Raw genomic sequence first — 14,778 nt, forward strand, 5'->3', positions numbered from 1 at the left:
GCGATCCTCGGAACTTCTTTTTTTTTTAAAAAAAGTATTTTTTTACTACCGGTTTGAGAGAATAGGTAGTAAAAAAATGGTTTTAAAAAGTAAAAAAAAAAGGTTCCGCCGATCGCATGGCACAACTGTGATTGCCCCCACTTTTGTAAATAGCCCCAGAAAGACTGGGCCATCTTATCTACAAGACAAGAGGCCTTCAGTTCCAGGGTGATAGGATTAGCCCTCACTCAAGATCCAAAACAGGAGGAAAGCCATTAAGCCATAATAGGAATTGCCCAACACGCTTTCAGAACATAAGCCTCTTCATTACATCATCACCCAGCAAGATTCAACCAAGCCTGGGACACAGGCAGCCTACAAGATTAGCTGGACCCCCGCATAGCCCTCTGGGAGTCTGACAACCAAGAGGATACATTTCTTGCACAGGAACAGGAAGCTCTAGGGCAAGTGTTCATGTGTTCAGCTATCCAGAATCACGCTTGCTTGGTGGTTCTGCTTCACCATTAAACCATCCTTCCAAGCACTACCGGTTCGCCCAAACTGGTAGCACTTCACCCCTGCCTTGGAGGTCTTTTAGTTCAACCCCCTGCTCAAGCTTTTCCATTTCAGATAACTGGCTGTCCAGTCTCTTCTTAAAAACCTCCAGTGATGGAGCACCCACAATTTCTGAAGGCAAGCTATTTCCACTGTCAAGAAGTTTCCTCCTTAATTTTAGGTTGGATCCGTCTTTGATAAGTTTCCGTCCATTACTTCTTGTCCTGCCCTCAAAATGCTTTGGAGAATAGGTCGACCCCCTCTTCTTTGTGGCAGCCCTCTAAATATTGGAAAGACTGCTATCATGTCACCCCTAGTCCTTTTCTTTTGATATGTGGACTTACAATCGCACAAAACATGTAGCTTGAAGAGACCCCGGGAAGCTTTACCTATTTTTCTCAAAGAGCACAGAAAATGTCCTGCCTGGTTCCTTTCTTTCTTTCTTTCATTTATTTATTTATTTATTAGTCATATTTCTATGCCGCCCACTCTCCGAGGACTCTAGGCGGCTTACACCAAAGACAGTATACTAAATAGCATATTGCCCCCTAACAATCTGGGTCCTCATTTTATCCACCTCGGAAGGATGGAAGGCTGAGTCAACCTTGAGCCGGTGAGATTTGATCCGCTGATCTGGTGAACTAGCAGTCGGCTGAAGTAGCTGCAGTACTGCACCTTAACCACTGCGCCACCTTGGCTCTTGCACTCTCTGTGGGTGCTTTAAATTGCACCCACAGAGAGTGGGTGGGTGGGTGCACCCACCCTATTGCTGAGCACATTGTAAGCCGCCCTGAGTCTCCGGAGAAGGGTGGCATATAAATCAAATTAAAAAAAAAAATAGTAGGAAATCCAAGTGGAGGTCAGCAACCTTTGATCCTTTGCAATGACCCAGCTCAAATTCCGTGGAAGGAAAACTGTGCCGGATACAGATCTAAACGTTGAATTTTTATGTGAATGATTTGGAAGGGAAGAGCATAATCAATGGAGTAAGCGCAGATGATTTTAAGAATGACATTTGCAATGCATATTGCTGGGGGATTTTTTTTTTTGCACCTGTCCAGGAGTTACAGTTGGTTGTGTTTTGTTTACTGGGTAAGCAACTGTGTGGCGAGCAGTTGTGCAAGAGAGCGTGGCTCCTATCTGTTTGAGGAAGACCATGGTTCCTCAAGAGGATGCATTTCGGCTAGTATATATTCCTTCAGCTACGTGAGCCTTGACTTCTTTTTTGATTCAAGCAAGAGGTCTCCAAACGTGGCAACTTTAAGACTTGTGGACTTCAAATCCCAGAATTCCTCAGCCAGCCATGGATTTGAAGTCCACAAGTCTTAAACTTGCCAAGTTTGGATACCCCTGGATTAAAGTATATGGTGGAGCCATCAACTGAAGGAGAGGAAGCCCTGATAGGAGAAGTTAAGAAGACATTTTAGCTTAGACCTTTGCGGGGAGAAATGTTTGAGGTCAAACCTTTAGGTTTTATCTGGCCTTCCCAAGTCTCGAGAGTCTGTACAGTCTAGACCAGGGGTCTCCAACCTTGGAAAGTTTAAGACTTGTGGACTTCAACTCCCAGAGTTCCTCAGCCAGCTTTGCTTGAAGTCCACAAGTCTTAAACTTGCCAAGGTTGGAGACTCCTGGTCTAGAGAGATTCTTGTAAGCTGGTGATCAACAATAAAAAACAACAACGATCTGACCCATTCTCAAAGCTGTTCTAGTTGCTTGCACCTGACAAAATATTAGATAATGGAGACCTCACCTGACCTGCTCTCCAGGCATATGTTTCCCTTAGGTGAGCCCCAAAGGATTTTACTCCGGTTTGCCAGACGCAACCTGACGCATCTTTTTAAGATAGGGATGGGCAAGCCTCAATCTTGCATGTGGTCCTGTGGCTTTGCATCCCCTTTTCCAGGGTCCCTCTAACTAGCTAAGCAAGCAACATATCCTTTTCCTGGCTTAAGATATCCGTGGAACCTTCTGAAAAACCAGAAAATTGAGATGAAGATGGTAGCCTCTCCACTGTCCATGGAAGGCCTCTGGAGACAAGTTGACTGTAGCCCAACAAATCTTCCAGGATAAGAAAGATGGGCTGTTCCTGGACTGGCTTAACCTTGTCTCTGCTGGTTGCAGCAATTGCCTTTAACCTGAGAATAGAATCTCAGGTTAATCTTTAACCTGAGTATAGAATTCTCAGCCAATGGAGTCAAAGAAAGTCCCTATACATCTGCAGAGCAAAAGCTGGTGGGGGAAGGAAGAATCAGAACAGCAAAAATAGTTCCTTTCACTGAATATTTTAGTTGTGATCCTGTTGTTTTTTTCTTTTTTCTTTCTTTATTTTCTTTTTCTTTTTTGTCTTTTCCAGTCTAGTTTGCATATACAGTAGTGGCTAAAATTGTGGCAACCTTTTGGGAAAAGTGTATTCTTGAGGTTTGATGGCTAATAACACCATTTTTGGGGGGGGGAGGGGTTTCAAGATAATCCTATTCCTCTGATGGAATGGCCTGGGAATAGCCCAGTCCTTAACCCAATGGAAAATCTATGGAGCCGACTAAAGAAACTTGTTAGTCAGAAGCGACCCAGCAATAAAACCCAGTTAATAGAAGCCATCATTCAATCTTGGTTTCACATTAGAATAGCTGCAGAACTAAAAGACTTGGTTCACTCCATGGGAAGAAGTTGTAAGGTCGTAATTCATACTAAAGGTTACCCAGCTAAGTATTTACATGACATGGTGATCATTTTTGTATATCTCGTTTTTTCTACGTGTTTCACTTTTCTTCTTTATACTGTAACTGCTATTCCAATAGCAAATCCTTCATGAAAGTTATTGCATGACATTCTTGACTAAATTATCTTTCCATTGATATGTAATTTTATGGTACTCCAAAACAAAGAGGTGTTATTAGCTAGTTTAAGAAAATACACTTTACCCAAAAGATTTTCACAATTTTGGCCACTATTGTACTTATTTATTTTCTGGGTACTAAAGCAATCAATTTAAATGCAAATAGTCAGTTATTAGTCATCCATGGGGTTTTCTGTTGACCTTCCGTGGCTTATAGTCCTAGTACTATAGTGATCCTGTTAATTTTAATTTAGTGTGTGCTTACGGCTAAATGCAGTACTGTAAATCAATACAATATAATGCAGTTCAGCATTCAATCTTCACCATGCCAGCTACTATCAAAATAAAACAGTGAAGTAATCAAAACAAGACATTTATTAATGTTAGCACTGCCATTAATATTAGCATCAAGCAATTACAACCAGATGCATGAGCTTCAGAAAGGACTTGCAAAATATATATTTTAAGGGCTTTTTAAAACTTCAGGATATTTCATGCCAGATACTAATCAAGACAGAGTTCATCCAGAGGGCAGAATGAGAGTTTTCGGTTTGTAGTCTGTTAGATTAACCACTTCTACTTTTTGAAAAAAAGGTATTTATCAGAATCTAGCAAGGTCTGCATTTTTGCTAAGTCAGATTTATATACATACCTTTAGTTCCAAATCTCATATCTGCCCTCTGGTGGATCTTTTCATAGTGGCCAGAATTTACGTAGGACATTGATAATTGAGGAGAAAGTTTTAGAAAGGGCCTTTCCTCACTTCTACCCACCTTTTAGGTTCCTTAAGAGGTGCCACATTTGAAGAGAAGTCAACAATTCAAGGTTATTTTTTAAAAAAGTTAAATCTGAACTGTGGAATTGTTAGGTCTTAGAGTGGTCAAGGTTGGAAACCTAATGGATCAGGAGAGTGGTTAGGACACTGAGATGGAGTTTAGCAAACCTACGTTCGAATCCCGAGTGCTGCCATAGAGTGGGGTTGAGCTCCCATCCTTCCCTCCAGCTCCTGCAGGGGAAATGAAAAGAGCCCCCAACTGGGCATCCCCCCCTCCCCCCAGGTAACAGTGATGTCACCAGCTAATCCTTTCAACCAGTGGTGGAATTCAATTTTTTTTACTACCGTTTCTGTGGGCGTGGTTTGGTGGGCGTGGTGTGGCTTGGTGGGCATGGTAGGGGAAGGATATTGCAAAATCCCCATTCCCACCCCACTCCTGGGGGAAGGATATTGCAAAATCCCCATTCCCACCTCACTCTGGGGCCGGCCAGAGGTGGTATTTGCCGGTTCTCCGAACTACTCAAATTTTCCGCTACCAGTTCTTCAGAACCTGCTGAATAGCACCCCTGCTTTCAACCCGGAAGCGCCTCTATGCTTCTGACATGAGTGCAGAACCTAATGGCTGCCAGTGTACATGAATGTGAAGCAGACTTTTTCGGATTTAAAAAGGGAAATAATTCGTCAGAAAATGTCCATGATTTTAACTTCACAGTGCTCTGGATGGTATCTTTTCCCTTTTTCTTTTCTGATAGGCCTACAGCCCTGAAGACATGAAAAGCTGGATCAAAGAGATTACGGGTGCGGTGCAGGCATTAAAGAGCTGTCCCAGAGTAGGTCAAATTCTTTCCACTTTGACTATTTTTTTTGCGTTTTGCTTCTTTGAAACGGAGGTCATCTGTTTTCATAATTTCAAGCAAACATTTGAAAAAGAGCTCATTTCCAGAAGAGTTTTCTCCAGCCATCTGAATAAATAAATACATACATACCGCAAATAACAAGATCACAAATGGACTGCAGGGAACACCAGGGAAAATTAGAGGCATGGGCCATTCAGCTTTGGGCCGTGATCACGAGACGTTTGGCCAAACTTTAGAGCTAGGTAACTTCTCAAACAACCCAAGCTCCAGAAATCTTTTAACTCTCTTTCCAATCCCCAAAATTTTGAGATTTGTCTCTGTTTTAAGCCAAGGAGTCCAGGGCATGAGTGAAGTGTCTTAGCAAATGATTAAAACGTAATTCTCAGAAGACTCAGCCCCATGATGAAGAATGAAGAAGTTGTAGAACATCAACTCCTTCATTCTTCCAGTCATATCTATACACCCCACCAGAGTGGAGAGGCAGAGAATGCTACAGATCCCCTGTCCTAAGAAGGTCCATCTAGTGGGAGCAGGAGGAAGGACCTTCTCTTTGGTGGCCCTCTCCCTGTGGAACATCATCCCTGCAGAGATAAGGTTGGTCTCCACCTTGACATTCCTTTCAGAAGGCCCTGAAGACCTGATTCTGCCAACAGTCTTGGGTACTCCAGAGTGAGATGGAGCCCATCAAATGGCTCATTTGATTGTTGTCACCAGGGGATGGAGGGTTATTGGCTTTTTGCATTGGGGCTCTATCCTTGTAAGCTGCCCAGAGTCCCCAAGTGCGAGTTGGGTGGCCATATAAATTTGCTTAAATAAATAAATAGAACGAACAAGCTGAGGGAAGGTCCCAGTTTTCCTCATCCTGCCTTGTCTCTTTAAAATCCAGCTAGCATTTTAAGCACCCTGTTCTAAGTAGTCAACATCTGCAATTACCATCACTGGATAACAATGAAAGATGAGATTCTCAGGAAGCTGAATTTTGTGCTCAGCGATGTGTCGTACAGCATGACATCAATGCTGTGCACATCCTTAGTTTGCAACCATCATGGAAATTGAGAGCTTGTCATAAAGTTTGGTAATGTTTGTTAAGTGAAGATCTCACGCTTCTCCTGTCATGCACAGGCACCATGCGGTCCAGTTCCATAACCGTCTTGCCCAAGCAAAGCATGCAGCATGCTCTGAGACCACAGTAGGGAGTGATCTCAGAGCACATGTCTCACGGCTGCTTGACTATAGCAATAGCACTTAGACTTATATACCGCTTTGCAGTTCTTTGCAGCCTTCTCTAAGCGGTTTACAGAGTCACCCTATTGCCCCCAACAATTTAGCTCCTCATTTGACCCACCTCAGAAGGATGGAAGGCTGAGTCAACCTTGAGCTAGTCAGGATCGAACTCCTGGCAGTGGGCAGAGTTAGCCTGCAATGCTGCATTCTAACCACTCTAAAGAGCCTTGCTGGTACAGTGGTCTAAGCGCCCTGTTATTAACACAGCTGCCTGCAATTTACTGCTGGTTCGAATCTCGCCAAGGCTCAAGGTTGACTCAGCCTTCCATCCTTTCAAAGGTTGGTGAAATGAGGACCCAGTTTGTGGGGGCAATAAGCTGACTTTGTATAAATATACAAAAGGATGAAGGCTATTGCTTAGCACATTGTAAGCCGCCCTGAGTCTCCGGAGAAGGGCGGCATATAAATCAAATTTAAAAAAAATTAAAAAAAACAACAACACTGCACCACCAGAAAGAAGAATGAGAAAGGGAATCAGGGAGGGAGGGAGGGAGGGAGGGAGGGAGGGAGGGAGGAAGGAAGGAAGGAAGGAAGGAAGGAAGGAAGGAAGGAAGGAAGGAAGGAAGGAAGGAAGGAAGGCAATAGTACTTAGTCTTATATACTGCTTCACAGTGCTTTTACAGCCCTCTCTAAGCGGTTTTACAGAGTTAGCTTATTGCCCCCAACAATCTGGGTCCTCATTTTACCCACCTCAGAAGGAAGGCTGAATCAACCTTGAGCCTGGTGGGATTCGACCTGCTAAATTACAGTCAGCCGGCAGTCAGCCGGCAGTCAGCAGAAGTAGCCTGCAGTACCGCATTCTCACCATTGCGCCACCGTGGCTCATACCACTCACTCCTGCCTTGTGGCACGAAGGCCAGAGAGCTGCCCCCAAAACAGCAACGAGCCCCAGTGGAGGGACTCACCTGTGGGCGGTGGCTCTTTAGCAGCTGAAGTGGTGGGTTGTGCTGTGTACCTGCAGGCCAGGTGGGTGCAGAACGTGCTAGATGCAGAATGGGCTGGATCATCATGACTAGGTATGGGCTGAGACTCTAGAATCTGGAGATCCAGTGATGAGATCGATGATGATGATGATGATGATGATGATGATGATGATGATGATGATGATTGGAGCCTTGGAGCCCTCGGAGCAATACCCAAAGGGCTACCCCGCTATTTAGAAATTCTAAATTTGCCAGACTTGAACATTTTGACTCTACAAAAAACCACCTTACTCGGAACAGCTTACATCCTCCGACGATACCTTAACAGTTCCTAGGTCCTTGGTTAGGACTCGAGCTGCTGAGCTATTAACCAGCCTCAAAGGCTGTGAATCTCACTAAAGATTAACCAATAAATAGTAATAATAATAATAATAATAATAATAATAATAATAATAATAATAATAATAATAATAATATTGCCGAACTTGAACATTTTGACTCTACAAAAAACCACCTTACTCGGAACAGCTTACATCCTCCGACGATACCTTAACAGTTCCTAGGTCCTTGGTTAGGACTCGAGCTGCTGAGCTATTAACCAGCCTCAAAGGCTGTGAATCTCACTAAAGATTAACCAATAAATAGTAATAATAATAATAATAATAATAATAATAATAATAATAATAATAATAATAATAATATTGCCGAACTTGAACATTTTGACTCTACAAAAAACCACCTTACTCGGAACAGCTTACATCCTCCGACGATACCTTAACAGTTCCTAGGTCCTTGGTTAGGACTCGAGCTGCTGAGCTATTAACCAGCCTCAAAGGCTGTGAATCTCACCAAAGATTAACCAATAATAATAATTATTATTTTATTTCTATACCGCCCTTCTCCCGAAGGACTCAGGGCGGTGTACAGCCTGATTAAAAGCACAAAGACAAACAAAATTTAAAAATAATTAAAATTATTAAATAATTGGCTCAATTATAAAACCCCCAAATTTAAAATCCCACATTTAAAACCAATTAAAATCTTTACATTGATAGCCCGGCCTGGCGGAACAACAAGGTTTTGAGGGCACAGCGAAATACACGGAGGTCGGAGATCTTACGCATTTCTGGGGGCAGTTCATTCCAAAGGGCAGGGGCTCCCACAGAGAAGGCCCTCCCCCTGGGTGTCGCCAGCCGACATAATCTGGCCGATGGCACCCTGAGGAGACCCTCTCTGTGGGAGCAGACTGGCCGGTGGGAGGCTACTGGTGGCAGAAGACGGTCTCGAAGGAGGTAAGACCAGTAGTGGAGAAAGGAGATAAAAAATACTATAAAGGTCGCTTCAACCGCTGCAATTTTTGTTCTAAGTTTATTATTTTAGCACCGTAGTAATTTTGAACGGTCGCTGAACTTACGGACAGAACCCAAGGACTACCTGTATTGATTCTTAGCTGTGACTGATCTTCTGGTTTTGCCTTGCAGGAAATGCCTTTGGTGAGATCAGTGTCAATGGATAAGCGAGGAAGCCCCATCTTATCTGGCTCCACCACGGCTTCCATAGCATGGCTACGGCAGCGAGAAGAGTCCAAGGTTGGTCACAAAAGTCCTTCCACTTCTTGCTGGTTGCCTTGGGTGCCCGTGCCACAGTTGGAGGAGAAGCAGCTGCCGGCGTCCAAGGAACAGGCTGAAGAGCTGAGCAACTCTGGGTTTGCCCCTTTGTCCACGGAGCGAGATGCTGGAGAGACCCAGGTCAGGCGTTTCCGACACAGGTCGGAACCCCAGAACTTCAAAGAGCACCGTTTTCTGATCGACTTGGATGATGAAAACATCAGAACCTCAGACGTGTGACTGTGGAGCAAGGGGGTGGAACAGGCATTCTGAGGATGGGATGTTCTGAATGAACAATTGCTAGCTTGCACCAGCTCCAAATGCAGAGGGGGAACAGATACTGCAACAAAGTTAAAGCTAAGGAGGATCTACACTTCACGTGTGGGTTGCCGAAGACTTCTCAAGATCCAGCCTCATTCAGAGGGTGCCAGAATGTCCACGGTGGTCCTGTTTCAAGTCAGTTGAGGATGCCAGAACCATGTAAAGGAGCTTACCCCATTCACCATTGGAAGCTGTTCGTTCCGCCATCATTGCTTCCTGTCTGGGAAGGGAAGGGAAGGGAAGACGACAGTCGGAGGCCTTGATAAACATGTCGCGTTTCTGTCTGTTTGCTTGTGCAAAAAGGCTTTACTAAGAGTTACCCGGAACATACAGCAACATAGTAGATCTACTCTTTCTGTTCTGGTAGCAACAATGGTGCGGTTTTGCTTGATCGGTGGATGAATTGAAGGCAGTTTACCTTGTTTAATGTTCCAAAGCTTAGGCTGTAATCCTTTCCTTTCCTTTCCTTTCCTTTCCTTTCCTTTCCTTTCCTTTCCTTTCCTTTCCTTTCCTTTCCTTTCCTTTCCTTTCCTTTCCTTTCCTTTCCTTTCCTTTCCTTCCCTTCCCTTCCCTTCCCTTCCCTTCCCTTCCCTTCCTTCTTCTTCTTTTCCTTTCCTTTTCCCTTTCCCTTTCCCTCCCCTCCTTCCTTCCTCCCTTCCTTCCCTTCCTCCCTTCCTCCTTCCTTCCTCCCTTCTCTTCCCTTTTCCCCTTCCCTTCCCTCCCTCTCTCCCTCCTTCCCTCTTCTTCTTTTCCTTTCCTTTTCCCTTTCCCTCCCCTCCTTCCTTCCTCCCTTTCCTCCCTTCCTTCCCTACCTCCCTTCCTCCTTCCTTCCTTCCCTTCCCTTTTCCCCTTCCCTTCCCTCCCTCCTTCCCTCCCTCCCTTCCTCCCTCCCTTCTTTCCTTTCTCTTAAAGATGATAGTCTCAGATGATAATATGAGATTCTGGTACTTACTTGAGTTACAACCAAGTTAAGATTTTGAGCTCCTCATAATATAATTGTTTGTAGCAGGTAGCTTGGCTATCAAAAAAGCAACATGGCAGGGTGAAAAACATCGCCCAACAAATTCTAAGAACATTCAACAGCAGGCTGGCGATAAGGTATACATAAAATCTATACCGAAGAAAGGAATTTTCAAGAAATTGGAGAGAGGAAACAGAGCAAGGACATCCTCGTTGAAATAGCATCTTGTTTCAGCCCTTCTCTGGGGGTCTGTGCGACTGTGAAAAAAATAATAATAATGGAGGTACCAAAAGGTTTTTTTTTCCATAGTGAATGTCAAATGATACTTTGAGCAATGAGGTTGTCATATGCTGAGCAGATATTGACACCCAGAACTGAGTAATTCTTTTAATGACTGCCTAGGATTCATGAAGATTTTAAAGTGGGGTCTTTCCTGGTAACCTTTGGATCCTGGGGACCTGGGAGGGGGTACAAGTCGGTAGTATCCCCTGACGCTTCAATCTATTGTGATGGGAGTGGAGATGAACATCTTGCAAGGAGCAGGAAGGTGTAGGTCTCATTTAGCCTTTGCAAGACTGCTTCCTCCTCCTTTGGCAATTCCAAGGACAGCTGGGCTTGGAGGGCAGAGGAAATTTAATTCAGAAAACGTGGGAGTCGGGAATACCTGTCTGTCCCACCAAGGAGGAGAAAAGTTGATCAAGAGGAGAACAGAACCGAAGAACCACCCTTCCAAAACAAAGTCCAGCTTCTTTGCTTCCTACTCATCTTATGTCTTTCCCAAAGTGGGACCTTACAAGCTCTGGCTACCGTGATTTCATTTCAGGAAGGTTATGTTGAATGAAGATGAGTTCCTAGTCTGTACTAAGTCAGCAGGTAGAAGGTACAGGAAGTTCTGAATGGTAGAGTAGAGGCAGGAGGAAAGCTCTCCTAAATGAAGGGGTGGGCTGGTGGGGGTTCACAGGGGTTCGGGAGAACCTCTAGCTAAGATTCTGTGCAGTTAGGAGAACCCCCAAATCCCACTCCTGGCTGGCCCTGCCCAACCCGCCCCTCCCAGGAGTCCCCACGCGGCCCATTTTGGATGCAGGTAAGTGCAGGGCATGCACAGAAGCTCGGGGAGGATGAAAAACAGGCCTACCGAAAGTTAGGGAAGGCCGGAAACGGGCCCATTTCCAGCCTCCGGAGCCTGGGGAGGCCGTTTTTGCCCTCCCGGAGGCTCAAGAAAAGCCTCCAGAGCCTGGGGAGGACAAAAACGCCCCCCCTCCATGGTGCAGGAGGCCAACATGGCCACACCCACCAAGCAATCGGGTAGAGAACTCCTTGCTAAATTTTTTGAAGCTCATCCCTGCCCAGATAGATCTATTATTTCCTAGTACTGTGGTTCCATCTTACTCAAGCTTGACGGTCTCTCCTTAAAGAAAACAATTTCAGGGGACGCTGCGAACACATCAGTGGTGGTACAGATTTGCAACGGAAAATGCGCAGTGCTAATCTTGCCTTCCGATAGTTGTCAGGAAGCACGCTTTGGAGCAGATGAGGAGGAAGCCCACTCCCCGTTTTGAGCCATAGGCTTACGGTTAAAATCCTGTGTTCAATTGTGCAAAGACTACTGCTCTCTCGCAAAATGTGTGAATGTCTGTGATGCCAAGATTCTCAGGTGTGCATCCTTTTGTACTTCGGTTCATTCAGGAATAAGACTTTTCTTTTGTTTGTTTGTGTGTTGTTTTTTAAAAAAAAATAAGATGCAGTATGATCTCTCCTATTGAGCCAGATGGGTTATTTTGCTGTTGCTTCCAGATTCCTGCCGAGCATTTGGCAAAAATAATACTTGCTTGAGATGTGAGGCTGTAGGTGACTTCGAATCCCCTAATCAACGTGGGTACTGGAAGGGAAGAATAGTGGCTGAAATAATCTGCATTGTTCTTACCTCCTCAAAAGAAAAAATGGGCAACCTTTGTAATTTAAGGAAATTGAAATCATTTGCATCTTCTTTTTTTTCTCCCCTTTCGGATGTCATCGAATTCTTGCGATGGGCATAACTTGATCCGGAGCCTTTTGTGAAGGCTGTTATTCACACTTGGAAGGAAGCTGCTAAAATCATTTCAGACAGGGGTATCAAACTCAAGGTCCGCGGACTGGATCCGCCCCACGGACTGCTTAGATCTGACCCGCGAGGTCACCCTGGAAACAGCAAAGGACTGGCCCCTGGTGCTTCGGCCAGTGAAAATGGAGATCAGGAGGACCGCAAGTGGCTCTCCCGAGCTCCGTTTTCGCTCGCCGAGGGTTGCAGGAGGCCGTCGCAGCCGAAAACGGAACTCGGGAGCCTGTTATCGCTGGCAGAGTGCTCGGGCCACCACAGGAGCCCCCGACACGAGTGATGTTGAGCTGGCCACGTCAACCCCGGTCACGCCACACCCCCACCCTTCCGGGATCAAACACAACCCTGATGCGGCCCACAATGAAATCGAGTTTGACACCCCTGATTTAAGAGATCATGCTGTTTTTTGGTTTTAACCTTGATAACACAGAGGCGAGGAAGAAAGAGTAATTAAAGCATTATGCTGTGGACCACCTGATTGTTTTTTGACACCCTCTGGAAGGCGTGCTTATTACTGCAAAGTTAAATGGGGTTTAATCCCCCAATCAATAGACCCACAATTACAGCTTTCATCCACTTCTTTGCTCTGGAGATTTTTTTTTTTTTTTTTAGCCGTTGTTAATACATAAAATTATGACCAGAATTTTGTGTTGTCTCTCTCTCTCTCTCTTTTTTTTTTTTTCTTCTCATGTTGGATTTCATATAAAATTAAATACTGGGTCCTAGTACAGGTAATCCTCATTTTACAACCACAAATTTCTGTTGCTAAGTGAGTCGCTTGTTAAGTGAGTTTTGCCCCATTTTTATGACCTTTCTTACCACAGTTGCTGTTCTGCCCCAGCTACAGACCCCAAAGAACTCAGCACACACAGAGTCTGCACAAAACTTAATTTGCTAAAATAACTCAGTCTTTCTCAAACAAAGGCTGTTAATAAACTTTATCTAAAGTTTATTAGAAACTAATCAAGGGGAGAAGCAACTTAGAACTAAGGAGAAATTTCCTGACAGAACAATTAATAAGTGGAACAACTTGCATGCAGAAGTTGTGAACGCTCCAACATTGGAAGCTTTTAAGAAGAGATTGTTGCTGAAGATGTTGGATAACCATTTGTCTGAAGTAGTGTAGGGTTTCCTGCCTGGGCAGGGGGTTAGACTAGAAGACCTCCAAGGTCCCTTCCAACTTTGTTATTCTATTCTAACCTAGAAATAAGGAGAACTTTTCTGACAGTGAGAACAATCAACCCATGGAACAGAAGTTGCCTTCGGAAGCTTCATCACTGGAAGCTTTCAAGAAGAGACCGGACTGGCATCTGTCAGAAATGCTTTGGGGGGGGGGTTGGGCTAGATGACCTACAAGGTCCCTTCCAACTCTGTTAATCTCTAAAATCCCATTCCCGAGGTCTAAGAACAAGATGGGGCATTTCATAATAAAAGCCACATCCAGATATCCAGAACTCTATATAAAAATTAGGGGTATCCATGGGAGGGCTTTTTAAATTAGAGGGACGTGGTGGCTCAGTGGCTAAAATGCTGAGCTTGTTGATCAAAAGGTTGGCAGTTCAGTGGTTCGAATCCCTAGTGCCGCGTAACGGGGTGAGCACCCGTTACTTGTCCCAGCTTCTGCCAACCTAGCAGTTCGAAAGCACGTAAAAAATGCAAGTAGGAAAATAGGGACCACCTTTGGTGGGAAGGGAACAGCATTACGTGTGCCTTTGGCATTTATTCATGCTGGCCATATGACCACGGAAACGTCTTCGGACAGCCCTGGTTCTTTGGCTTTGAAACGGAGATGAGCACCGCCCCCTAGAGTTGGGAACGACTAGCACATATGTGTGAGGGGAACCTTTACCATTTTATTCATATAATCCCCACCAGTGGAGTTTGGCTGAAGGCCTTTTAATTTGTTTACAGGTAGACTGCTATGGGCAGAGGTACTTTGCCAAGTTTTAATTTTCTTTATCAAGAAAATTTATATGGCTGCCCAACTCACTCACGTGACTCCGGCTGACTTACAGAAATAAAACCCTCTATTTTTTTTTTAAAAAAAACCCCAATAATTGTACACACACACCCGCCTTATGTGAACAATCAAACGAACACTTGATGGGTTCCATATCATCCTGAGGTCTCTAGATCTGTGAAAAAAACATATCTTCAGGGCCTTTTGAAAGAATATCAAAGTGGGAACCTATCTTATTTCCACAGGGAGGGAGTTCCACAGGGTAGGAGCCACCAGCGAGAAGGTCCTTCCTCTTGATCCCACCAGATGGACTAAGTTTTTCTTCTCCAAACCTAGCAAGGGCTCTTAAACAGATCTGCAAAAGCACCTTGAACAGTGGTATCTGGGAGGAGAAGGCCAGCGGCTTAGGAACCATTCAAAGGTAGGAACCTAAAACATATAAAGAACAGTTGCTGGAATCAGGTATGTCTAGTTTGATGAGAAGACGGACCAGGGGAGACATGATAGCAGTCTTCCAATATCTCAGGGGCTGCCACAAAGAAGAGGGAGTCAAGTCAGTGGTGAAATCCATTTTTTTACTACCAGTTCTGTGGGTGTGGCTTGGTGGGTGTGGTGTGGCTTGGTG

At 44.6% G+C, this 14,778-nt stretch overlaps 1 protein-coding gene across 4 annotated transcripts in view; it reads left to right on the forward strand.

Annotated features, from left to right (window-relative positions):
- PLEKHA2 (pleckstrin homology domain containing A2) overlaps positions 1–12,830 on the forward strand; it is a 110,441-nt gene extending 97,611 nt beyond the window's left edge. For all 4 annotated transcript variants that reach the window (XM_070952467.1, XM_070952464.1, XM_070952463.1 and 1 more), the window contains exons 11-12: positions 4,898–4,975; positions 8,691–12,830. In XM_070952467.1, coding sequence (XP_070808568.1) covers positions 4,898–4,975; positions 8,691–9,056 — 444 coding nt within the window. In that variant the 3' untranslated portion in view covers positions 9,057–12,830. The remainder of the gene's footprint in view (positions 1–4,897; positions 4,976–8,690) is intronic.
- The last annotated feature ends 1,948 nt before the right edge of the window (positions 12,831–14,778 follow it).

Source organism: Pituophis catenifer, unplaced genomic scaffold, assembly GCF_029215685.1.
Source record: "Pituophis catenifer annectens isolate HBS135680 unplaced genomic scaffold, rPitCat1.0.hap2 SCAF_12, whole genome shotgun sequence".
NCBI classification, from domain to species: domain Eukaryota; kingdom Metazoa; phylum Chordata; class Lepidosauria; order Squamata; family Colubridae; genus Pituophis; species Pituophis catenifer.